Source organism: Leptinotarsa decemlineata, unplaced genomic scaffold (assembly GCF_025532065.1).
Source record: "Leptinotarsa decemlineata unplaced genomic scaffold, Ldec_3_MD MMD2_tig00000199_RagTag_RagTag, whole genome shotgun sequence".
NCBI classification, from domain to species: Eukaryota; Metazoa; Arthropoda; class Insecta; order Coleoptera; family Chrysomelidae; genus Leptinotarsa; species Leptinotarsa decemlineata.
In genome coordinates this window covers 232,795-252,187 of record NW_027412544.1, presented here as the reverse complement: position 1 = coordinate 252,187, position 19,393 = coordinate 232,795, and the positions used below count along the sequence as shown (strand labels likewise).

The 19,393-nt window shown below is 36.3% G+C and overlaps 1 protein-coding gene across 4 annotated transcripts in view; it reads left to right on the top strand.

Annotated features, from left to right (window-relative positions):
• Positions 1–19,393, top strand: part of Ide (Insulin degrading metalloproteinase) — a 54,622-nt gene that overhangs the window by 11,697 nt on the left and 23,532 nt on the right. For 2 of the 4 annotated variants that reach the window (XM_074172759.1, XM_023165805.2), the window contains exons 3-4: positions 18,093–18,292; positions 19,185–19,392. In XM_074172759.1, coding sequence (XP_074028860.1) covers positions 18,093–18,292; positions 19,185–19,392 — 408 coding nt within the window. Of the gene's footprint in view, positions 1–17,848; positions 18,036–18,092; positions 18,293–19,184; position 19,393 lie in introns of those variants that run through there. The other 2 variants (XM_023165821.2, XM_023165813.2) reach the window with 2 other exon arrangements.

Here is a 19,393-nt window from a genome sequence, read left to right as displayed (position 1 = left end):
TCTTTTGGTTGGTGGATTGTATTGTAACCGGAGAAGTTAGGAGGAGTTTGTAAGTGTATCGGTGATGCATAGGATGTGGATATTTTGGATATGGAGGAGAACTTTGGTGTGGTATCTTTTCCTGGAAAGTCCTTGGGCGTTTACTGTACCGAGGCACATGCGCCCTAGGTCATTGCCCGCTTGTGAATTATCCATTCAACTCCGTTATTAAATCGGTAAAAGTGAATTATTCCTTATTGCCACTAGCCGTGGCGAAGACGGAGTGGCCTAAGATAATTTTGCATAGGTTATTAGTGAGGTTAAGGATTTCTGTTCTCATAGTAAGCATGAGATTGAGAAGGAGAGTGGTCTGGATTTTTATAATTGCTTCAAATTGCTGAGTGACGGTGGTGATCTCGGCAGGTTTTTGAAATGTGATGGGAGCGATTTCTTTTGGGTTCTGGGGTATTTCTTGCCGTTTAGGGCATTCAAGTGAGTAAGCGGGGTGATCTCCGCTGCAGTTGGGGCATTTTGGGAAGGATGTTTTCTTGCATTTAGTGGGGAGATGGGCCTCTCCACAGTGGGGACATTTCACTTGATGTCTGTTGCCAGATGTCCTGTTGAACTGCAAATGTTGCAGTACTTGGGGATGGGGGGGAGTGGATTTGTGTTGGACGCTTCGCATTCGTGAATGCGTCCGAAAATGGTTACCCCATGGGTGAGGCAATGGGTGTATTGCGTCTTATCGGCGATGATAAGGCGAATCAGAGGGGTAGGGCGGTTCGTAACTCTGAAGGTAATTCTCCAGATTTTGATGAAATCAATTTTTGCGGTGTTAAGGAAATATTCTATTTCTTCTATCTTGATCTCAAGTTGGACTTCCTTGATAACCTGTGATAGATGCGGGATTTTTTGAGCTGCTTGTTGAATGACTTGGTTGAGTTGGGGGCGCAGGTCGATGACCTTGATACAGGTGTGTCCTGTTCTCTCTCTGAGAAGCGTTTGCAATATGTCTGGAGTTTTGGAAGAATCTGAGGTTTTTAATAGGGCAGTCTTATTGAAATTCACCTTCAACTCGCTAATGTGTCTCCTGAGGATCTCATTAGTGCTTAGACAGTTGTATAGGGCCTTTTGGTTTGCGTAGTTATCGGGGATTTCCCTGATGTTAAATATTTTTTGAGACTGGCTTTCACGTCTGCTGGTAGAGGGTAGCTCATTGGGAGGGGATTCTTCGCATTCGGGAGAGGAGGCTGAGAGCGTGGGAGATGAGTTGTTACATGGAATAGGTTTTTTTGCGTTGAGACGCGTTTGTCTCGTATTTTGAAAAAGAATTATACGACCTGAGTATTTCCTGAGAATTGATCCAGGTAATTTGGAAGTTGGGTAGTCGTTGGTTCGGTGGTTTTGTTGTACCTAGCCTTTCGGATTAGGCTCTGTCACCCCTATCGAACGAGTATGATTCGAAGAATCAGGGACTCGTCACGCCTTCAGGAATACTAGATAATCCTCTGGACTTAGGTAGTAGCACTTCACTTAACTTTCACAATCATTCTCCCGTGTTATTTCATTGTGACGTGGTTCTTATATAGGGGAGACCGAGGTTGGTTGGGGACAGGGGTTGGTTGGTACATTCATAAAATTTCAGAATCCGTTCGGTTAACACCAGCGTTGCTCGCATCTATCGGAACGTGTTTGAATACGCGCCAGCTGAAGACAGTTATCGTTGATGTGTGGGCGTTTTTTTTAGTTTTACTTGGTGCACGTAGTTTTGTCACCCGTAAGTAAATATTTATGATTTTGAAATATTTGTAATATCAGTTTTATTGCTTTTTCGATAACAACAGAGTATATATATTAAGAAAATTTGCACTTTTGTCAATACTCACCAAATATAAAACTTTGATTTATAATGTTTTATTATTTAGTTTTGACATTTCTAACGTAAAAAATGCATTGGGGATGGTTGGTACAAACTGCAAGGGGCTGGTTGGTACAGTGTACCAAGTAACCCCGGGGGCTAGCTTTACGTTTTATGTTGTTTTGGTACTAGCTGGCTCTTTTAGGAAACCTTCATTTAAATACGTACTTTTAGAAGAAAATCGGAAAGAGGCAAAACACCCCGGATATTATGCTAAGGGCGGTCAGAGCCGTAAAATTGGAAAGGCAATCTCTAAGATCTGCTGCCAGTGACTTCGAAATACCATTCAACACATTAAGAAGATATTGCTTCAAGTTTACACTAGAGGAACTACAATCAGAAAGAGAAATGTCTTCAATAATTGTTGGATACTTTAAAAAAAGACAGGTAGGTTTTTTAAAAAATATACTTGATGATCTAGTTTCTAGTAAAATTTTTGGTTTTAGATTTTCACCGAGCTTCAAGAGTCCAATCTCACAAATTACATAAAAAAAGTTGCCGATATTTACTATGGTCTTACGCCCAAAGAAGTGAAAAGATTAGCTTATGTATATGCAACTTCTTTGCACCTGACGGTTCCAAATAGCTGGAAGAAAAATGAGATGGCAGGTCCCGACTGGTTTACATCATTTTTAAAGCGAAATGCTGGATTGGCTATAAGGATACCTGAAGCCACCAGTTTGTCTAGAGCCACGAGCTTCAATAAAACAAATGTAGACAGATTTTTCAGCAATCTAGAAATTGTTTTTAGAAGGTATAACTTTAGTCCTGTGGACATCTGGAATATGGACGAAACAGGGATTACTACAGTAAAGAGACCTGACCGAATTGTGGGTAGACGTGGTGTCAAACAAGTGGGAAGAGTTACTTCGGCAGAACGCGGTACGCTTGTAACTTTGGCGTGTGCTGTTTCTGCTGCTGGAAATACTGTGCCACCTTTCTTCATATTTCCTCGTGTTCATTTTAAGCCCCATTTTCTCAGAGATGCCCCGCCCGGAAGCCATGGAAGTGCCGATCTATCAGGCTGGATGAAAGAAGATCATTTTATACAATATATCCAGCATTTTATTCAATACTCCAAAGCGTCTAAAGAAAACCCTCTCCTGCTTTTGATAGACAACCACGATTCGCATTCATCTCCCGAAGCACCAAACATCTGCAAAGATCACGGCGTAACAGTGTTATCCTTTCCGCCTCACTGTAGCCATAAGCTCCAACCTCTGGATCTCAGTGTGTATTATGGACTGGTAAAGAAGTATGTCAATAGTACTTGTGATTCTTTATGACATACCCAGTATTGTTCGTACTGCACTACCATTAGCGGCAAGTCCAAACAACATTACAGCTGGATTCCAGGTTTCCGGAATTCATCCATTTAATAGGGATATTTTTCCGGACAGTGAATTTATGGCACCTTATGTTAGAGATAGACCAGATCCTGAACAAGATTTGCAAGATATTGAGCAAAACGTAAATCCTGGTGAAGTATTGGAAGTTAAAGCAAATCTACCTGAACTTGGTCAAATTACACCCATAGAAGAGGTTTTAAACCGTGTCGATAACCCCTTGCCAGACCAAGAGACTAATCCCAACGAAGACGTGCAACAAGCTGGACCAAGCAGAATTGCTGAAAGTAAGACGTCCACGCCCCAGAATTCTCAGTGTCTCCAGTCATCTAACAAGGTAGCAACATGTAGTTTTACAGATCTCGAAAATTTGAAGCCGTTTCCAAAAGCCGCAGAAAGGAAAGTGCAACGGTGTCGTGCAAAAAGAAAATCTGAAATCTTGATAGATACGCCTATTAAAGATGCATTAGAAGAAGAAAAAAAGAAAAAAAGAAAATAAAACAGATCGATAAAAAACAGGTCTTTGGCAAAACCGAAAAGAACACAAAAAAAACAAGCAAATGCGAAGAATTCAAAAATTAAAGACGATTCAAGCAGTGATGAAGAAACCTTCTGCCTGCTTTGCGTTGAACCCTGGTCAAATTGTGGGCACATGAAAAATGCGCAGATGCGGGCTTGTTCTACGTTTGTCATAATTGTGATTCGGATGGTTCTGACTAGATTATTCACTTTTTTAACGGATAGGTACCGTTTTTTTTGTATTATAATTTTTTTTGCAGGCTGATTCTTACATAAAAAATAAAAACAATAATCATTTTCTTAGTTTTTGCCTTGACCAACTAACCCCAAGGTATGTACCAACCATCCCCAAATACGGGGATAGGTCCAAACATTATGTAATTTGAAATGTATATAAACAAAACAACACTTATTTGGAAATCAAATGTATTTTCTCACTATCTATCAATAAAAAAATTAGAGAAGCGTACCAACCAGCCCCGGTCTCCCCTACTGATCGATAGAGGCATTTTTATAGAATACATTGATGCTGTATTTTTTTTATTTTTGATTTTTTTCCTCTTTTCAGCTTTTTGATGTCGTTAAGCGAGTTTCGGGCAACTTTTTTACGAATTTTTACGCTGCCAAAATAGCTCCAAAAATTAACCGGGAATTTGGTAATGCTAGTGTTAATCAACGCACTGTTCGACGTTGGTTTGCGAAATTTCATTCCAGAGATTTCAGCTTCGAAGTTGTTACTATTGTTACTATTCAGAATAATGTTTCGATTCGAATTAAAAATGTCTCATTATACCGATAAGTTTTGATTTAGGATATTGAGATTTCTGAATATCATAGGTATATAGATTTAATTTCATCAGTTCGGACTTTCATTGTCTGATATGATATAAATTGATTTGCAATCCCTGAAAGAATCTGTAGGAAATTAAAAAGATTAGTTGAAAAATAACAATTTTATTGAAACTGAAATTGCAATGAAATAAAATACAAGCGACAACCAAAAAATAAAAAAATTGAAATATTAACACGAGATGAAAATAAAAAATATTATTAACAAGAAATGAAAATTAAAAAGATTCCAAGCCAAATTACTTCACTATGTTTCGATTGCTATTCTCCACAATCGTCTTCGGGTGATCACCCGATTTTTGGTTGTTGCTTGTATTTTATTTCATTATAATTTCAGTTTTTTTGCTTAATATAATTGTTATATTTCAGTAATTTTTTTTAATTTTTTAGATTCTTTCAGGGATTTCAAATCAATGTATATCATATTAGACAATGGAAGTCCGAAATGATGAAACGCACCACGAAATATTATCAACCACCTTCAAACAAACATCATATAGATTGTTGGTATTCAAGGTGGAGTTTGAAATGAAGGAATATTGTCTTATTTTCGTGAGGTTGTGTGAATTAGTGAAGTGAGGCATTTTGTTTTTCATTTCGGTCTCTTGTATCTCTTCATTGGTAAATTTATTTAATTTATATATTCATTTAAGTTGTCTCAGGGTTGTTAGTTAGTTACTGTCAAATCAAACCTGTGATTTTATATCTATCAACTTAAACCTGTGAATTTCTGTAGGACCGTTTATGCAAAGTTTCAATATTTATTTTCACAAACTACACCGGAAACGATTTAATCTTCACAAAGTTTATTTGCAAAAATATCACGCCATGTATCGCCATCATAGTAGCTTTTTCTTAGTGAATAACATGCTGTATACTCTGTTTTGATACCCTAGCTTTCAGTTTTTATTTTATTAAAATCATCTAAAGGAACAACTTGTTCAGACCAGTCTCAATTCCCAAACTGTAGGTTAATGGACTGACACCTATCAGAAAACAACTACTTCCCTGGCTAATACCAAGAAGGGCGTTGGATTATATCCGACAGGTGTCAGTGCAGGATTCTTCACTGAAGTTATTCATGCATATGCTGTTGGCGATACAACTGCCGTAATAGATTTTCAATTATTGGAACACACTTGCAGCACACGGGCTGTTTGGCCACTCGTCAGTACAACGTATCAACGCATCAACATGAAGTAGATGATTTCTGATAATTGAAAATCGAATTCTTTAAGAGTATCATTCCTCGAACTATGCGGAAGCTGACAACAAACAACAGATTTGTCATCGCCCCATCTACCCGTGAACTGACACTGACACCTGTCGTATATAATCCAACGCCCTTCGTAGTATTAGCCAGGGGACGAGTTGTTTTCTGATAGGTGTCAGTCTATTAACCTACAGTGTACGGAGTTGAGACTGACCTGAACAAATTGTTCCTTTAGATGATTTGATTTATAGCCAGTTTTCAAGTATGTCCACTGACTATATGTAAAGTTTTATTTTATTGGTTTTAAGGAAATAATCGTCAAAAAATATTCATCATCAAAGAAAGTTCCAGTGTTGAAGCTTATTTAAAAGGCACACTCTGAATATTCACAATATATTTGGAAAAATTTAAAAAAGTAGATCTTACTAAATGTAGACGTTACTTCTTAATTATCATTTTCGACTCGATAATTTGCCCTTAAAAATGTTCTTTGTTTATTTTTCACTTTGTTTACTTACGTAATAATTTACGGAATTGATGTAATTACAACGCTGTCACAATAAATCATGTTTTTATCGACAGGATATTTTACTTCTAAGAAAATCTTCATTTTAAATTTAATGATAAATGTTGTGGTTATGAAATAAAATTTAATTTTCATTCCATACGAGATGTAATGGATTAACCCAACCTGTTAGATTTTTTTGCGAAAATGATTCATCGATAGTTCAACAATATGAATGAACCACAATAATTTATTCGAAGGGCAAACATATTGAATAATATCCACAACTTATTTTTCAGAAAAAAAGTGTGTCATTTATTCAACGTTTGTTGAATGATGATTGATTTTTCAGATGAAAATATGTTATTCTTTCGGTGTTTGCGACAAAATTCGATGATGTTCGTTACAGAGAAATTTTCAACAGATCTTCACATTTTCCGAAAAATAAATGAAGAAATCAATATTATTCGTCACTCCCATGGGGGTTACTCGACTTTCAAACCACGTTCCAAAATGTATATGAGTTTTGTGAAGCAAAAAAAAGTATAATATACAGGGTGAAGCATCCCATACGACACAGTCCCTGTAAACCAAACCATTAATTTTATTGAGAATTTCTCCATTTCATCATATATGTATTGATTAAGTCTGACATACCATAGTTGTGTGTTTTTTCAATGTATTTCATCACACTTTTGAATAGGTCAGGAAAAATAATGTAATTTCATACAGGGTACTATGTATCTAACTATAACCATTTTCGAGTTATTGATTTCTTTATGAAAATACTGAGTACAATAATTGGAAACTGAATAACATGGAAATGTTCGAAAATCATCCCTTCGAATACCAAACATAAAAGAAGTTTTGGGCTATTAGGAATCACACGTTAAAAGGTCAGACCTTGTTAATCCTTAGCTCGCACAAGTTTCGACTTCTGAGGGTTGTCGTTCGTAGGGGTGCGACACCTGATTAACGAAAAAACTGATTTTTTAAAAACAGATTTTGATAAAACCCGTTTATCAATATCATACAGAATGTTAAAAAATCATTGTCACTTTTTTATAATTTCGGACAAAGATTACTTTCTTATTACCCTGTATTTTTTTGTTCTGAACAATATAAAATTCAATGATCTCTCATATGATCCCTTTATATCTGAAGTAGTCCAGTGATAAATCATTTGTCATGATAGGTTGAATATTTGGTCAATGGTTTTGAATTGAGGAGATATTTGAAAACTCTTTTTGGATTGTGCTGATCACACGTTCCTGAATTCCTCCTAATACTTATAAATCGGGATCTCTTAGGCAGTTAACTTTCCAAGTACCTAATATATGTGAAACCTAGCCCTTGAACAATTATATTGTAACAAATTAAAGAATTAACTGTCTTAAACAAATTTATTTTCAACAATATTTCACTAATCACGAACTAATTTATATTCAACACCTAGTAACTAACGCTTAATTTATTTCCACTATTTGAATTTCTTGTTTAGCCGCTCGATTCTCTTTCTGAACTCTCCCTTGGGTCGGGAAGCCGGGTTATATATCGGTAACGATCGTTTCTAGAAATCTGTGGTCGGTTCGTTTCTAGAGTTTTACCGGCGGTTGCCGACTGCATTCCTTTTGCGGTGATGTCGTGTATTTGTTCGCTGGCGGGCATATCAGTCAGGGGCGGCTTTGGATTCGTTACAATATTTCATCCTGTCAGTTTTCGTTCGTTTGTACTTTATAAACTGGTGATATGCAAAGTTGTATTTTTCGTAGAGTGATATACTAGTACATATCCCTAAGAGATACACCCCTAATATCGCTGACTTTTTTGTAGACCTTTTTAAGTTGTACAAAACTGGAGTATATTTTTTGATCTATCCCCTAGGGTTCAGCAGCAATGTGAGCGCAAAAAAATGTGTTTATTTACGACATCACATTAGAAACCTCTAAAATTATCAGTGTTTCTCTACTACCCGCATCAAAATCCGTTTCGTAGTTTTAAAGATCTAAGCATACAAAGGGACAGACAGCGGGAAGCGACTTTGTTTTATACTATGTGGTAATGAAGAGAAAGGAGGTATTTAGTTACAACGATCCTTCATATTAGGCTGAAAAAAACAAAACAAAGTTGAAATTGAACCTAAAGAAGAAAACCCTACAAATATCTACTGAAATGTTATTATTAACATTTTATTATCCAATTGGACAGACATTTGTTAACTGGTTTAGTGATTTTTTTTCAAAAAGGTTTAGTTGGGAAACTATATAAATTTTTCTTAAAAAATAATTGTTTTCTTGCCAAAATTTCGAACTTAAGTATATTTTTCAGGGCTAACTATTCTTAAAATATCAGACATATTAGATACCTACATAATATAAATGAAAAACACTAAAATAATAAAAAAATTCGAGACAACACTACACAAAGACATGAAACAAATGAATGTATATAGATATTACTTAAGTCAATAACCAAATCAATTTTAACACAATTATCAATAAATTTTAGGCTTATTTATATAGATGTATTTTTTGAAAAAGTTGGAAAACCTACTTAGTAGTCTATCTAATAAACAAAAGTTATTTTGGCATATGATTTCAACATTAAATAAAATGATGATTACTTTCGCCTCATCCATCAATTGATCTATTCATTTTTTTTATATCGTCAAGGCTCAGTGCTTGGACCAATTTTGTTCTTGATGTATTTAATGATTCGGAAAATGTTACAAGAAATGGTTCCTTCTCAATATTTTGCAGATGCTGTTATTTTACCATTCTATGGTATTGTTAAGTTTTTTCCCCGTGGGTTGACCAATAATTGACTAAACTGAATAATCATACTTAACTTTATTTTACTTTTAATACAACAAACACCTTAACTAAACTTCAACTATTATTTGAATGTCTATCGCCTTACTAAATCACCGCACTGTAACGTCCACTTGACTGTGTCGATACGCTCGCAGCTAGCGTTTAAATATCGTAATCGAAAACCGTAGAAATTTTGCCGAAGTTTCGTCGAAATCGGTACCATTATTCTAGCTGCTTCTCGAGTGGCAGGGAACATTGTGCATTCCCGCGCTCTTAGCTAGGTCACGTTTGGTTTATGGTTATGAGTGGCGGCCGGCGTTATTTTCTTTCGGGCATAATTTAAAACAGTACGATGAAGATGTTGAGAGCTTACGACACTAAAAATGGTTTTAGGAATAGCAAAGATCAAAGTGTGGTGTTATGCTAATTTACTGTCCTTCATATTACAAAAAGTGGTGTGTCTTTTCAGTGCGTTTTGCCTGATATTTATGCGGGTAGTACGTAGCCTAATAAGAAATAATGTATATAATAAAACACTATTATTTTTAGTTGTATACGGCTGTTTATAAATGAAAAAACGTATTATAAAAAAATGGTTTACCCTATTGAGAAAAGCCACTTGTAATTTTTGAGAAAAAATTATTTCTTGGCTGATTATTTATAAAAAATAGTTATTAATCATTAAAAATACGGGCACTTTCTTTAAAATCATTATTATTTAATGACGACAAAGTATAAAAAAATTATATTACCAGACTTGTGTGTTGTGAAGTAAAAAAAATGTAGGAACATATACTATAATTCCAAAAGTTGGCATTAAATTCTCAGAGATGACTGACATTTTGGCCTTAATCTGTCTCTTGCAGTGGCGTATGGGAATTATACTGAACAGATGAGGAAAAATTATGATAAAATATATAGAATCACAACTTTGACAACAATGTTTTCGTTTTAATGCATTAATATTTTTGAGAATTTAGTGCCTACTACTATGGAATTGTACTTCAGCGTCAATTACTGTCGTTGTTAGTTGCGAAAACGGTAATAATATAACATTTGTGAAAATATTTCAATATATTTTTTTTTTATATTTAAATAAATAAAATTGAAATAAGCAAAATATTTTCTATAAACATTTATGACACGAACTTCTCGACAATATAAATACATAAAAAGGCACCAAGAATCAAATATTTTTCAAGCTAGTTTTTTTTAATGGGCCTATCCGAAATTTTACCATAAACTAAGTTAACAAAACTATTAAAATTAACTAACAACCCAACGGTGATCTTGAATTATTTGTACCGAAAGTATTTTGCTTAGTAAGCATGCCATTATTTGTAAATGGTGATTTGTCGAAAAATAGAAATATGTTGATGTTAGTTTTTGACTAATTTCTCCTAAAAGAAATACCTACCTCTGTTCTGCTTCTCAATTTCCTTCTTTCCTAAAACGATTCTCAATATACGAAAAATAATGATGGTCTGGATGTTACCGATTGGGATATCTCTGAGCATACAACTTAGCATCATACACTTTTTTACTCCAAACATTATTTCGATGGAATATTGAACTGAAACTTAACGATAATTGAGAAACTTTTACTATCTTCTCATAAAGCTGATGTCACTGTCATTACTTTAATGAGTGTTTTATTTTTCAAAAAGATAAAAATAACGGCAAAATATTACGCATCATGACCATCCAAAGCACATTTGACAAACATAAATAGATTATTATCCAGTATTCTACCAGTATTAACTTATGTTCTTATTTTCAATTCAATCGTAAATACATGAGTATCGTTAGATTCGATTTAAAAAATCCTTTTTTCAGAAAGTGCTAGTCGATAAATATTCGCCATTTGAAAAACTAATTAGACACGAAAATGTATTTTGCTAACTTGTCTTATTCCTATATATCATATTAGTCACCAAACCTTTGTGATTGTGTAATTTATAATCACCTAATGTCCTAAGATCCTTAGAATAGTATATATCCGATCATGGTTAGCACCTAGTTGCAATATTAAAGTAACTCTAAAAATGAAGTAGGCATCAAAACCTAAAAACCGGAGTTATTTCTAATGAAACCGGAATTTAATGTGAGAATAAAATTTGTGAAACATACAATAGAATAAAATTTGTATAAACTCTCTTCTATATCGGTATCAAATATCATTTTTATACACCTGATATTCTAGAAATCTAGAAGATCTATGATTATTTGTCTAATTGATTCGTTGACATCCGGTATAGTTCTAAAAATAGGTGTTTAGTCCGGCATGAAATATAAAGAACTGGCCTATTTAAAAAAATCGGCAGAACGTATAGTGTACTTTTTTTTTCAAAATCTTCCCATACTCATGTTGCCATTCTTCATATTGGTACCTTCCGTTTGATTAATTTTGATTGGTTTTTTGAAGTTCTCTCGTTTTTTTCCAAATAACTAGGCAAACGATATGTGATGGAATTGGCAAATACTTGTGTTACTTGAATTAGAGAAACAGTGGAATTGAATATAATTTGTATTCTCACCAGTTTCTAAGTTCTTCTGGCATCGCTGATGGTTGTTAAGTTTAGATCATCTCTAATGCAGATAATGGAGAGTTTTCTATTCATTTTAGAGAAAATGAATTATATAGGTACGACAGGAATTGCTAAAAGAAAACTTTGTATAATTTCAATACTCTGATTATTTCACAGTACATCACATTGGTAAAGTACTAGAAGAAGACAAAAATTACAATTACAAGTTGTTTTTCCACGATTGATTCTAAAAGTTTTTGAAAATTGATTAAGTCATTATTGTGAAGATTCGTAAAATACTCAACGAATTATGTGATTATTATTATCATCATGTAATTCCACTGAATATATCAAACCTATTGTGAGTAAAAAAATGTTAACATTCTTATAAAACAATAGTTCGAAGAGTGTACATAATTATTATAATTCTGAAGCGACTCACATGTAATTAATATAAGTAATACCTGAGGTTAAAAATGTTAACCAGAAACAACTATTCATTGTTCTTCGTTATTGTCTCACTCAATTTTCACATATAATGCTAGTGTTGAAAGTCGGTATAAGAAATCTTACCTTGATATTTACTATTATGAAGAATGCAAAGAGCATTTTGGCACTCCCTTTGGATTCGATACTGAAGATCACTTACTACCTATTGAAAATTCTCTGGGATTAACGAACAATATATTTCGGACTGATGTTACATTTTGAAAACCGTATAGAGTGCTCGTAGATTTCCAATAGCATTAGTATGTAAACAACAAATTCATACTTAGTATAAAAAGATTGTTCAGTAATCTAACTTACCTAGTCTATTTTACTGGAATATCCCTTATCAAAAAATAAATAAATACAAGTAACTTTTTGAATTGAAAGGAGTAGGTACCAGTGACGGCTCGTGCATTGGAGAACAGAGGAGGCTAAAGTCATAAAGTCTATATTTACACACAGAAAAGCCCGCCAGAGGCGCGAACATTTTTATGTTGTTGCACGCTTTGCTAAATACTAAAGTTAAGGCATGGGCATGAGGAGCTATGGAATTTATTTTAGTTTGTGAACCATTTAAATGGCCGGCCATGACCGCAGCCCCGTCATATGTTTGCGCAATTAACTTTTGCCTAAAATTATAGGTGTCACACGTTTCTTGTAATCTCTCAATCCAGCGCGCTACTTGGCCCTCGGGATTTTTGAACTGCAGAAGCCATTTGAGAGCTGCATGGTCCGTTCTCAACAGAAATCGTCTTCCATACACGTATTTGTAGAAATGCTCTACACCTTTGACTACGGCCAACAGCTCTCGCCTGGTGACACAGTAATTACGCTCTAGTTTACTGAGCGTTTTGCTGAAGTAGCCAATAACTTTCTCCTGTCCATCCTGGATTTGAGAAAGGACTGCTCCAAGTCCCACGTTGCTAGCGTCCGTATCCAAAATGAACTTTCCATCAGGTAGGGGATAGCTCAAAACAGGAGCTTTGATCAAAGCTCTTTTCAACTTCTTGAATGAGTCTTGGCATTCCTCAGACCACTGGAACTGGCTCTGCCCTTCTGTGAGGCGGGTCAATGGTTTGGCGATGTTGGCAAACCCCAGCACATATCGACGGTAGTAGGTGCATAAACCAAAGAAGCTCCGAAGCTGATGTAAGTCTTTTGGAATGGGCCAATCCTTAACTGCTTTGATCTTTTGTTCGTCTACCGCCACTCCTTCCCCAGAGACAACGTGGCCAAGGTAACGGACTTCTTTCTGGAACAGATGGCATTTCTTGGAACTCAGTTTCAATCCAGATTTCCTCAGACGCATGAACACCTCCTCCAGATTTTTCAGGTGATCGTCGAACGATTTTCCGACCACCATTATATCGTCGAGATACACTAGACACGTCTTCCATGAGAGCCCTTTGAGAACCGTCTCCATCAATCTCTCGAAGGTCGCTGGAGCATTACAAAGCCCGAATGGCATAACCGTGAACTGCCACAATCCTGAGCCGATGATGAAAGCTGTCTTTTCTCGATCTTCTGGGGCCAATTCAACTTGCCAATATCCACTCCAAGGTCAAATCCAAGGTCGAGAAAATTGTGGAGCCGGCTAGCGTGTCTAGAGTGTCGTCGATTCTTGGAAGAGGGTAGCTGTCTTTCTTGGTCACGTGATTTAGTTGGCGATAATCCACGCAGAACCTTGTCGTCCTTCTTCTTCACTAACACGACTGGGGAAGACCAGGGGCTGTCAGAAGGTTCGATGACTCCTTCTTTTCCCATATCGCTGACTATCTTGTCTGCCTCTTCTCTCTTGGCAAGAGGGAGTCTTCTAGCCGATTGCCGGATTGGTCGGGCATTCCCAGTGTCGATTCTATGCTGAACCACATTCGTTCTGCCGCCTTTTCCTTCTCCAATATCGAAGATTTCCTGGTACCTCTTGACTAACTCCCTCAATTTAGATCGGTGAGTTGATGGTATGTCTTTGGAGGAAATGTCAATTAACTTCTCCAACTCTTTAGGCAAGTTGTTGTCTTGGCTAACTGAACTGCGTACACTCCGTATGACAGAGGAAATGGACGAACAGTGCCCCAGCATTGTTCCCTTCTTCAAGGTCACGGGAAAGTAGTTGACATTCATGACCATGACCGGCACAACTTCATCAACACGCAAGAGGGTCTTCCCCAGTGCGATTCCTCGTCCAATTTTCTCGTCATGTATCTTGGGCTCAAACATTACCACATTCCCGCTGCTCGCACCACCGTCCAAGCGAGCCTATAGTATGGTTTCAGCCCTCTCAGGTACGCACACGTCCAACAGGACTCTAATCATCTCTTCGCTTCTTCCATGAAGCACCAGCTCTTCTCCGCCGACACGTAAGACGCCGTCTTGAAAATTCATCTCGAACCCTCTGGAATTCATTATGTCCATTCCAATGATCGCATCGTCCTCGATGTCCGCCACCAATGCACGATGTTTCAATTTTGTGCTGCCCAACACCAATTCAATTGGTAGTTCTCCAAGTACATTGGCTGGCTCCCCTGTTGCAGTGCGTAACTTCCAGCTTGACGGTTCAATTCTTGCCGGTGTTTTGGCAAAGGTGCAAGGCAAAGGTGCAAGGCTCGTTGTTGATGAGGCCGTCTACGAAAACACCTTTGTCTTGTCGTTGGAGAACGGCAACATATGCGTTTTTTACGAGGGCTTGCTGAGTACAGGTCGACGATTGCCCCTTCTCATCGACCCCCTCTAGTTTTCCTGATTTGGTGTCGATCCTTTGAAAGCTGGACATTTGCTACGCACATGTCCAATTTTCCCACAGTTCCAGCATCTTATATTTTTCCTCTCAGGCAAAACTTCTTTCATTACTTTTCTGATGGTGGCCTCAATATCTGCAGGCACTTGTCCATCTTCCTCGATAGCTCGAACTTTGCTCTGGCTCTTGCAGGATTGTTTTGCAGCCTCAAACTCCAGAGCGCTTGCCAGTGCATCCACGAGATGTTTGGGATGAGCTAGCGTCAAGGCCTGCCTCGTTTCTTGGTCGCGAAGTCCATCCAAGAATGCCTGAACTGCTAACCGCTCCATTACATTTTCGGGTGTAGCAGGATATGCCAGACGGACCAATAGAGCTATGTCGGCTTCAAACTCCTGTAGGAATTCTCCTGATTTCTGGCAGCGGTTCTTCAGCTGTGAATGGTAAACGTGCTCTAGCTGGGCCTGTCCATACCGCAGTTCAAGATGCTTTACAAGTTGGTCATAGTCTTCCTGTTCCTGGGCCGTGAGGGTTTGCAGGATATTCGCTGCTTCTCCACGCAACGCCAACGCCTTTTCTCCTGCATTCCATCCATTCGCTCTGGCCGCAGCTTCAAATTGTCGGCGGTAATTTGCCCAAGGAGTTTTTCCGTCGAACTGGGGCGGCTTCATGGAGAGCTTTCCTGGTTCAGAACTGAGTTTGACATCTTTCAGTTCCGGAATTGAGTTTTCAGTAACCGTTTCTGTGGGGTGGGCAGAATTAACAATTTGGTTTTGCAACTTGCTGATTGTTTTTTTCATATTGCTGATTTCTGCCTCGAATTCGCCTTTGATTTCATTGCCTACTTTTTTCCCATTTTCTTCATTTCTGCTCCGATTTCATCTTTGATCCCCCCTTTGATTTCCTCTCTGATTTTGTCTATCTCTGTCTCGATGGTTCCTATCCTTTCTTCGAGTAGGCTTGCCACACTACAAAGCTCTTTCTTCAAGCCTTCTGCATTTTCTAGAAGTTCTTCCTTCAAGCTATTCGAATTCTCTAGAAATTTATCTTCCAAACTCTTCGAATTTTCCAGAAGCTTCTCCTCCAGGCACTTCGAATTTTCCAGAAGCTTCTCCTCCAGACTTACCGAATTTTGTTGAAGTTCATCTTTCAAACTCTTCGAATTTTCCAGAAGCTTCTCCTCCAGACTTAGCGAATTTTGTTGAAGTCCATCGAGTTTGCTCATTATTGAACTCCAATCACCCCCAGAAACTTCGAATAAATATGTTTCGGGATCTTCTCCTGATTCAATCAAGTTGTCCTATAGTCTCTTCTGGAGTACTGATTTTTTTCCGGAAGAATCTAGTTCTCTCTCCTCCAATTCTTGCTTCAATTCGGCAACTTTCAAGTCCACTAGGCGCACTTTCCTTGAACACATTTTATCTCTTACTGTCTATTTTACTCAAAACTGAATATGTCCACTTATTTAATGGAGTCCGAAACACTAATTTATTTTCACAAGTCTATTTTTCGCGAGAAAGGTCTATCAGTTTATATTTCCGTCGTCCGGTACTGTCCGCTTCGCGAAACACAATGAATCACCAGTCTATCTGCGCGAAAGTGCGAAAGTTTTATAGTCAATTTCACTGTGATACAAAAATTGTCCACCAAGCGCTCACAAATTTATTTTGAAAATCCACTTCTGATCACCAATTGTTACGAATTAAAGAATTAACTGTCTTAATCAAATTTATTTTTAACAATAGTTCACTATCACAACTAATTTATATACAACACCTAATAACTAACGCTTAATTTATCTTCACAATTAGATTCCTTTCCTTAAACGCACGATTCGCTTTCTTTATATCGACCTTTTTATATCGTCAACGAGCGTTCCGGATTTCTCTGCGGATTTCGGGACCCATCCACACCTTTCCCGCTGGTTCGCAATCAGACATGCGTTTGCTGACTGGGACATCGGTCAGGGCCGGCTTCAGATTCATTACAGTATTTTGGCCGTAGACGTAAAAACAATTAGCTCTTTCTATATTTTGATTTGAACTTATTTTTGAATAAATACCAAAACTATAAATACTCACACAAAAATTGCTATCTATAAACTATCTCTGAATATTATTATTTTTATAAAAGAATAATAACACCTCTTGAGGATTGTTTTTACAAAAATAGTTAACTGACGGTTAGACTGTAGCCGATTTGTTAGTGACTCATACTCATGAAACCACCATTATTGCGAAAGTTGGTTCGATACTAATTTTGAGACGATATTTGTTCACTGCGTAGAAAAAATTCTGGTGAGGCACAAGTGTTTTCATTGCAATCAAAATGTTTAGTGATTATTTTCAATAAAATCAAAGGAAATTGAGAGGGCTTTAGAGAAGTTAGACTCAGCACCATTGGTGTCGTCAGGAAATTGCATTTATACGCCGGTATATACACACTAACTAATGTATAATTGAAAAATATTCAAACAGGCTCATTCTTTGACTCAGCGATGTCGTTTATCTATATTAATCAGAAATGATATTTCTTGCAATGTCGTTCGTTAAAAAGACTGAATGTTTTAATTTATTTCGGTCAAGTTTTCAATTTAAAGTTTGATATTTCTCAGAAAATGAACATTCTCTACATTTTATCATCTGATCGACAGCTAACGAATCTCGATAAATAGAATTGAAACCTTTGGCGTAAAATAAATATCTGATGAAAACACTTTTCCCACATTAGAACGGTATTGTCTCTCAAAGCGCGCTTTGCTTACCAAGTTACCATCTTCAGGAGATAATGACATCTGCTTCAGTTCTGGTGTTTAAAAAGTCTTTTTATTGAAACTTACCTATTGTGTAATAATGACATTTTACGAAATAGACCTACCTAAATTTATAAATGTATGTGAAGAGAAATTAAGTAATCCTTTAAACGTGTACAATCTCACAAGCAATCATCTGTTTAGCTTTTCAAATGTCAACTAATGACATGTCATAAGTCATAACTCCTGACGACTTTTGACATCAAAATAATTAGAAACCTTAAGTTTTTTCTTGAGGTAAATATAATCCTGAATGAATTTCATAAGTAATTTTAATTTTTTGTTGAAAAAAACTTCGAAGAATCGAATTCGTGCTACTATTTATCTGTATAGGTGAAATTAGAGGTTACGTTTATAATTTATCAATACTGTTTTGGTCTAAACTTTTAGCACTGTAGGGATTGTTAAGCAGAACAATATAAAAATGGCCAACTCCCCCAACTTAGTATTACGAAGAATTGATGATATCATAAAGTCTGAAGAGGACAAAAGGTCTTATCGAGGATTGGAATTGTCAAATCACATGAAAGTCCTTCTTGTAAGTGATCCTACCACTGACAAATCTGCTGCAGCTATGGATGTAAATGTTGGTGAGTTTCCTCCTTCCTAGAACCCATAATTTCTCAGATTCACTTTGGGGCATGAAAGAGCTTCATTTGGACTGTGCATCCAGAAAATTAATAATGAACTGAGAGTTCCTATAGTTCTAGATCTTTCTGGTCGGTGGCTGCAATGACAGTAGAAGCAAATTCCATTAATGAACTATTTGCTTAACATTCAACAGTTGATTTTCAGGACAAAATACCAATTATTCTTTCTACACAATCCACAGTGAACTAACACATTTACTTTGTTAGCTCTTTATATTGAGGTTGAAGAGGTTCTTTGTTTTTGGTTGAAAGACTTCTCAACTTCAGCTCATATTTGAAATAAGTCAAAAAAAAAAATAACTAGATCAATTGCATTATGACTTTTAAAGAAAATTATGTTCATCTCAGCATTCACTGATTAGAGATCCAAATAGGCCAAATAACCTTGATATTTTAAGACACTAGAAAAATTAAGGATTTCTTCCTATTCATGGAAAGTTTTTGTGTAACATCAGAAGTATGTGTTGAATAACAATGGCTTATAATTTGAAGCTCAGTTCAATACATTCTTGAAATTCTTATTTGGACAAAAACATTTCTGAAAAATGATCTTGTCCAAATCATTTTTTCAAAAGGATTATATGCTCAGCTATTTACTTGAATGAAACAAATCACTGTTTTAAAAGAGGCTCTTGAAGAGCATGTCTACTAACTTTTCAGAAATCGCAATAATTTCACAGAATTGGTCACTCTGTACCTTAAAAGTATTTTGTTCATTCGGGGAAAATTCAAAATTGTTGTCCCAGTAGATATTTCAATAAAACCATTCTGTTAATGAAAAAATCTTTGTTAATATTTTCATTCATTTTTTTTATTGAATAAAATTTTCAAGGTTACTTAAGTGATCCGAAAGACGTACTAGGGCTTGCCCACTTTTGTGAGCATATGCTATTTCTGGGAACTAAGAAATATCCTAATGAAAATGATTACAATAAATTTTTGAGTGAACATGGTGGTAGCACCAATGCCGCTACTTATCCTGATCATACTCTTTACTATTTTGATATAGTACCTGAAAAGTTGAATGAAGCTCTTGATAGG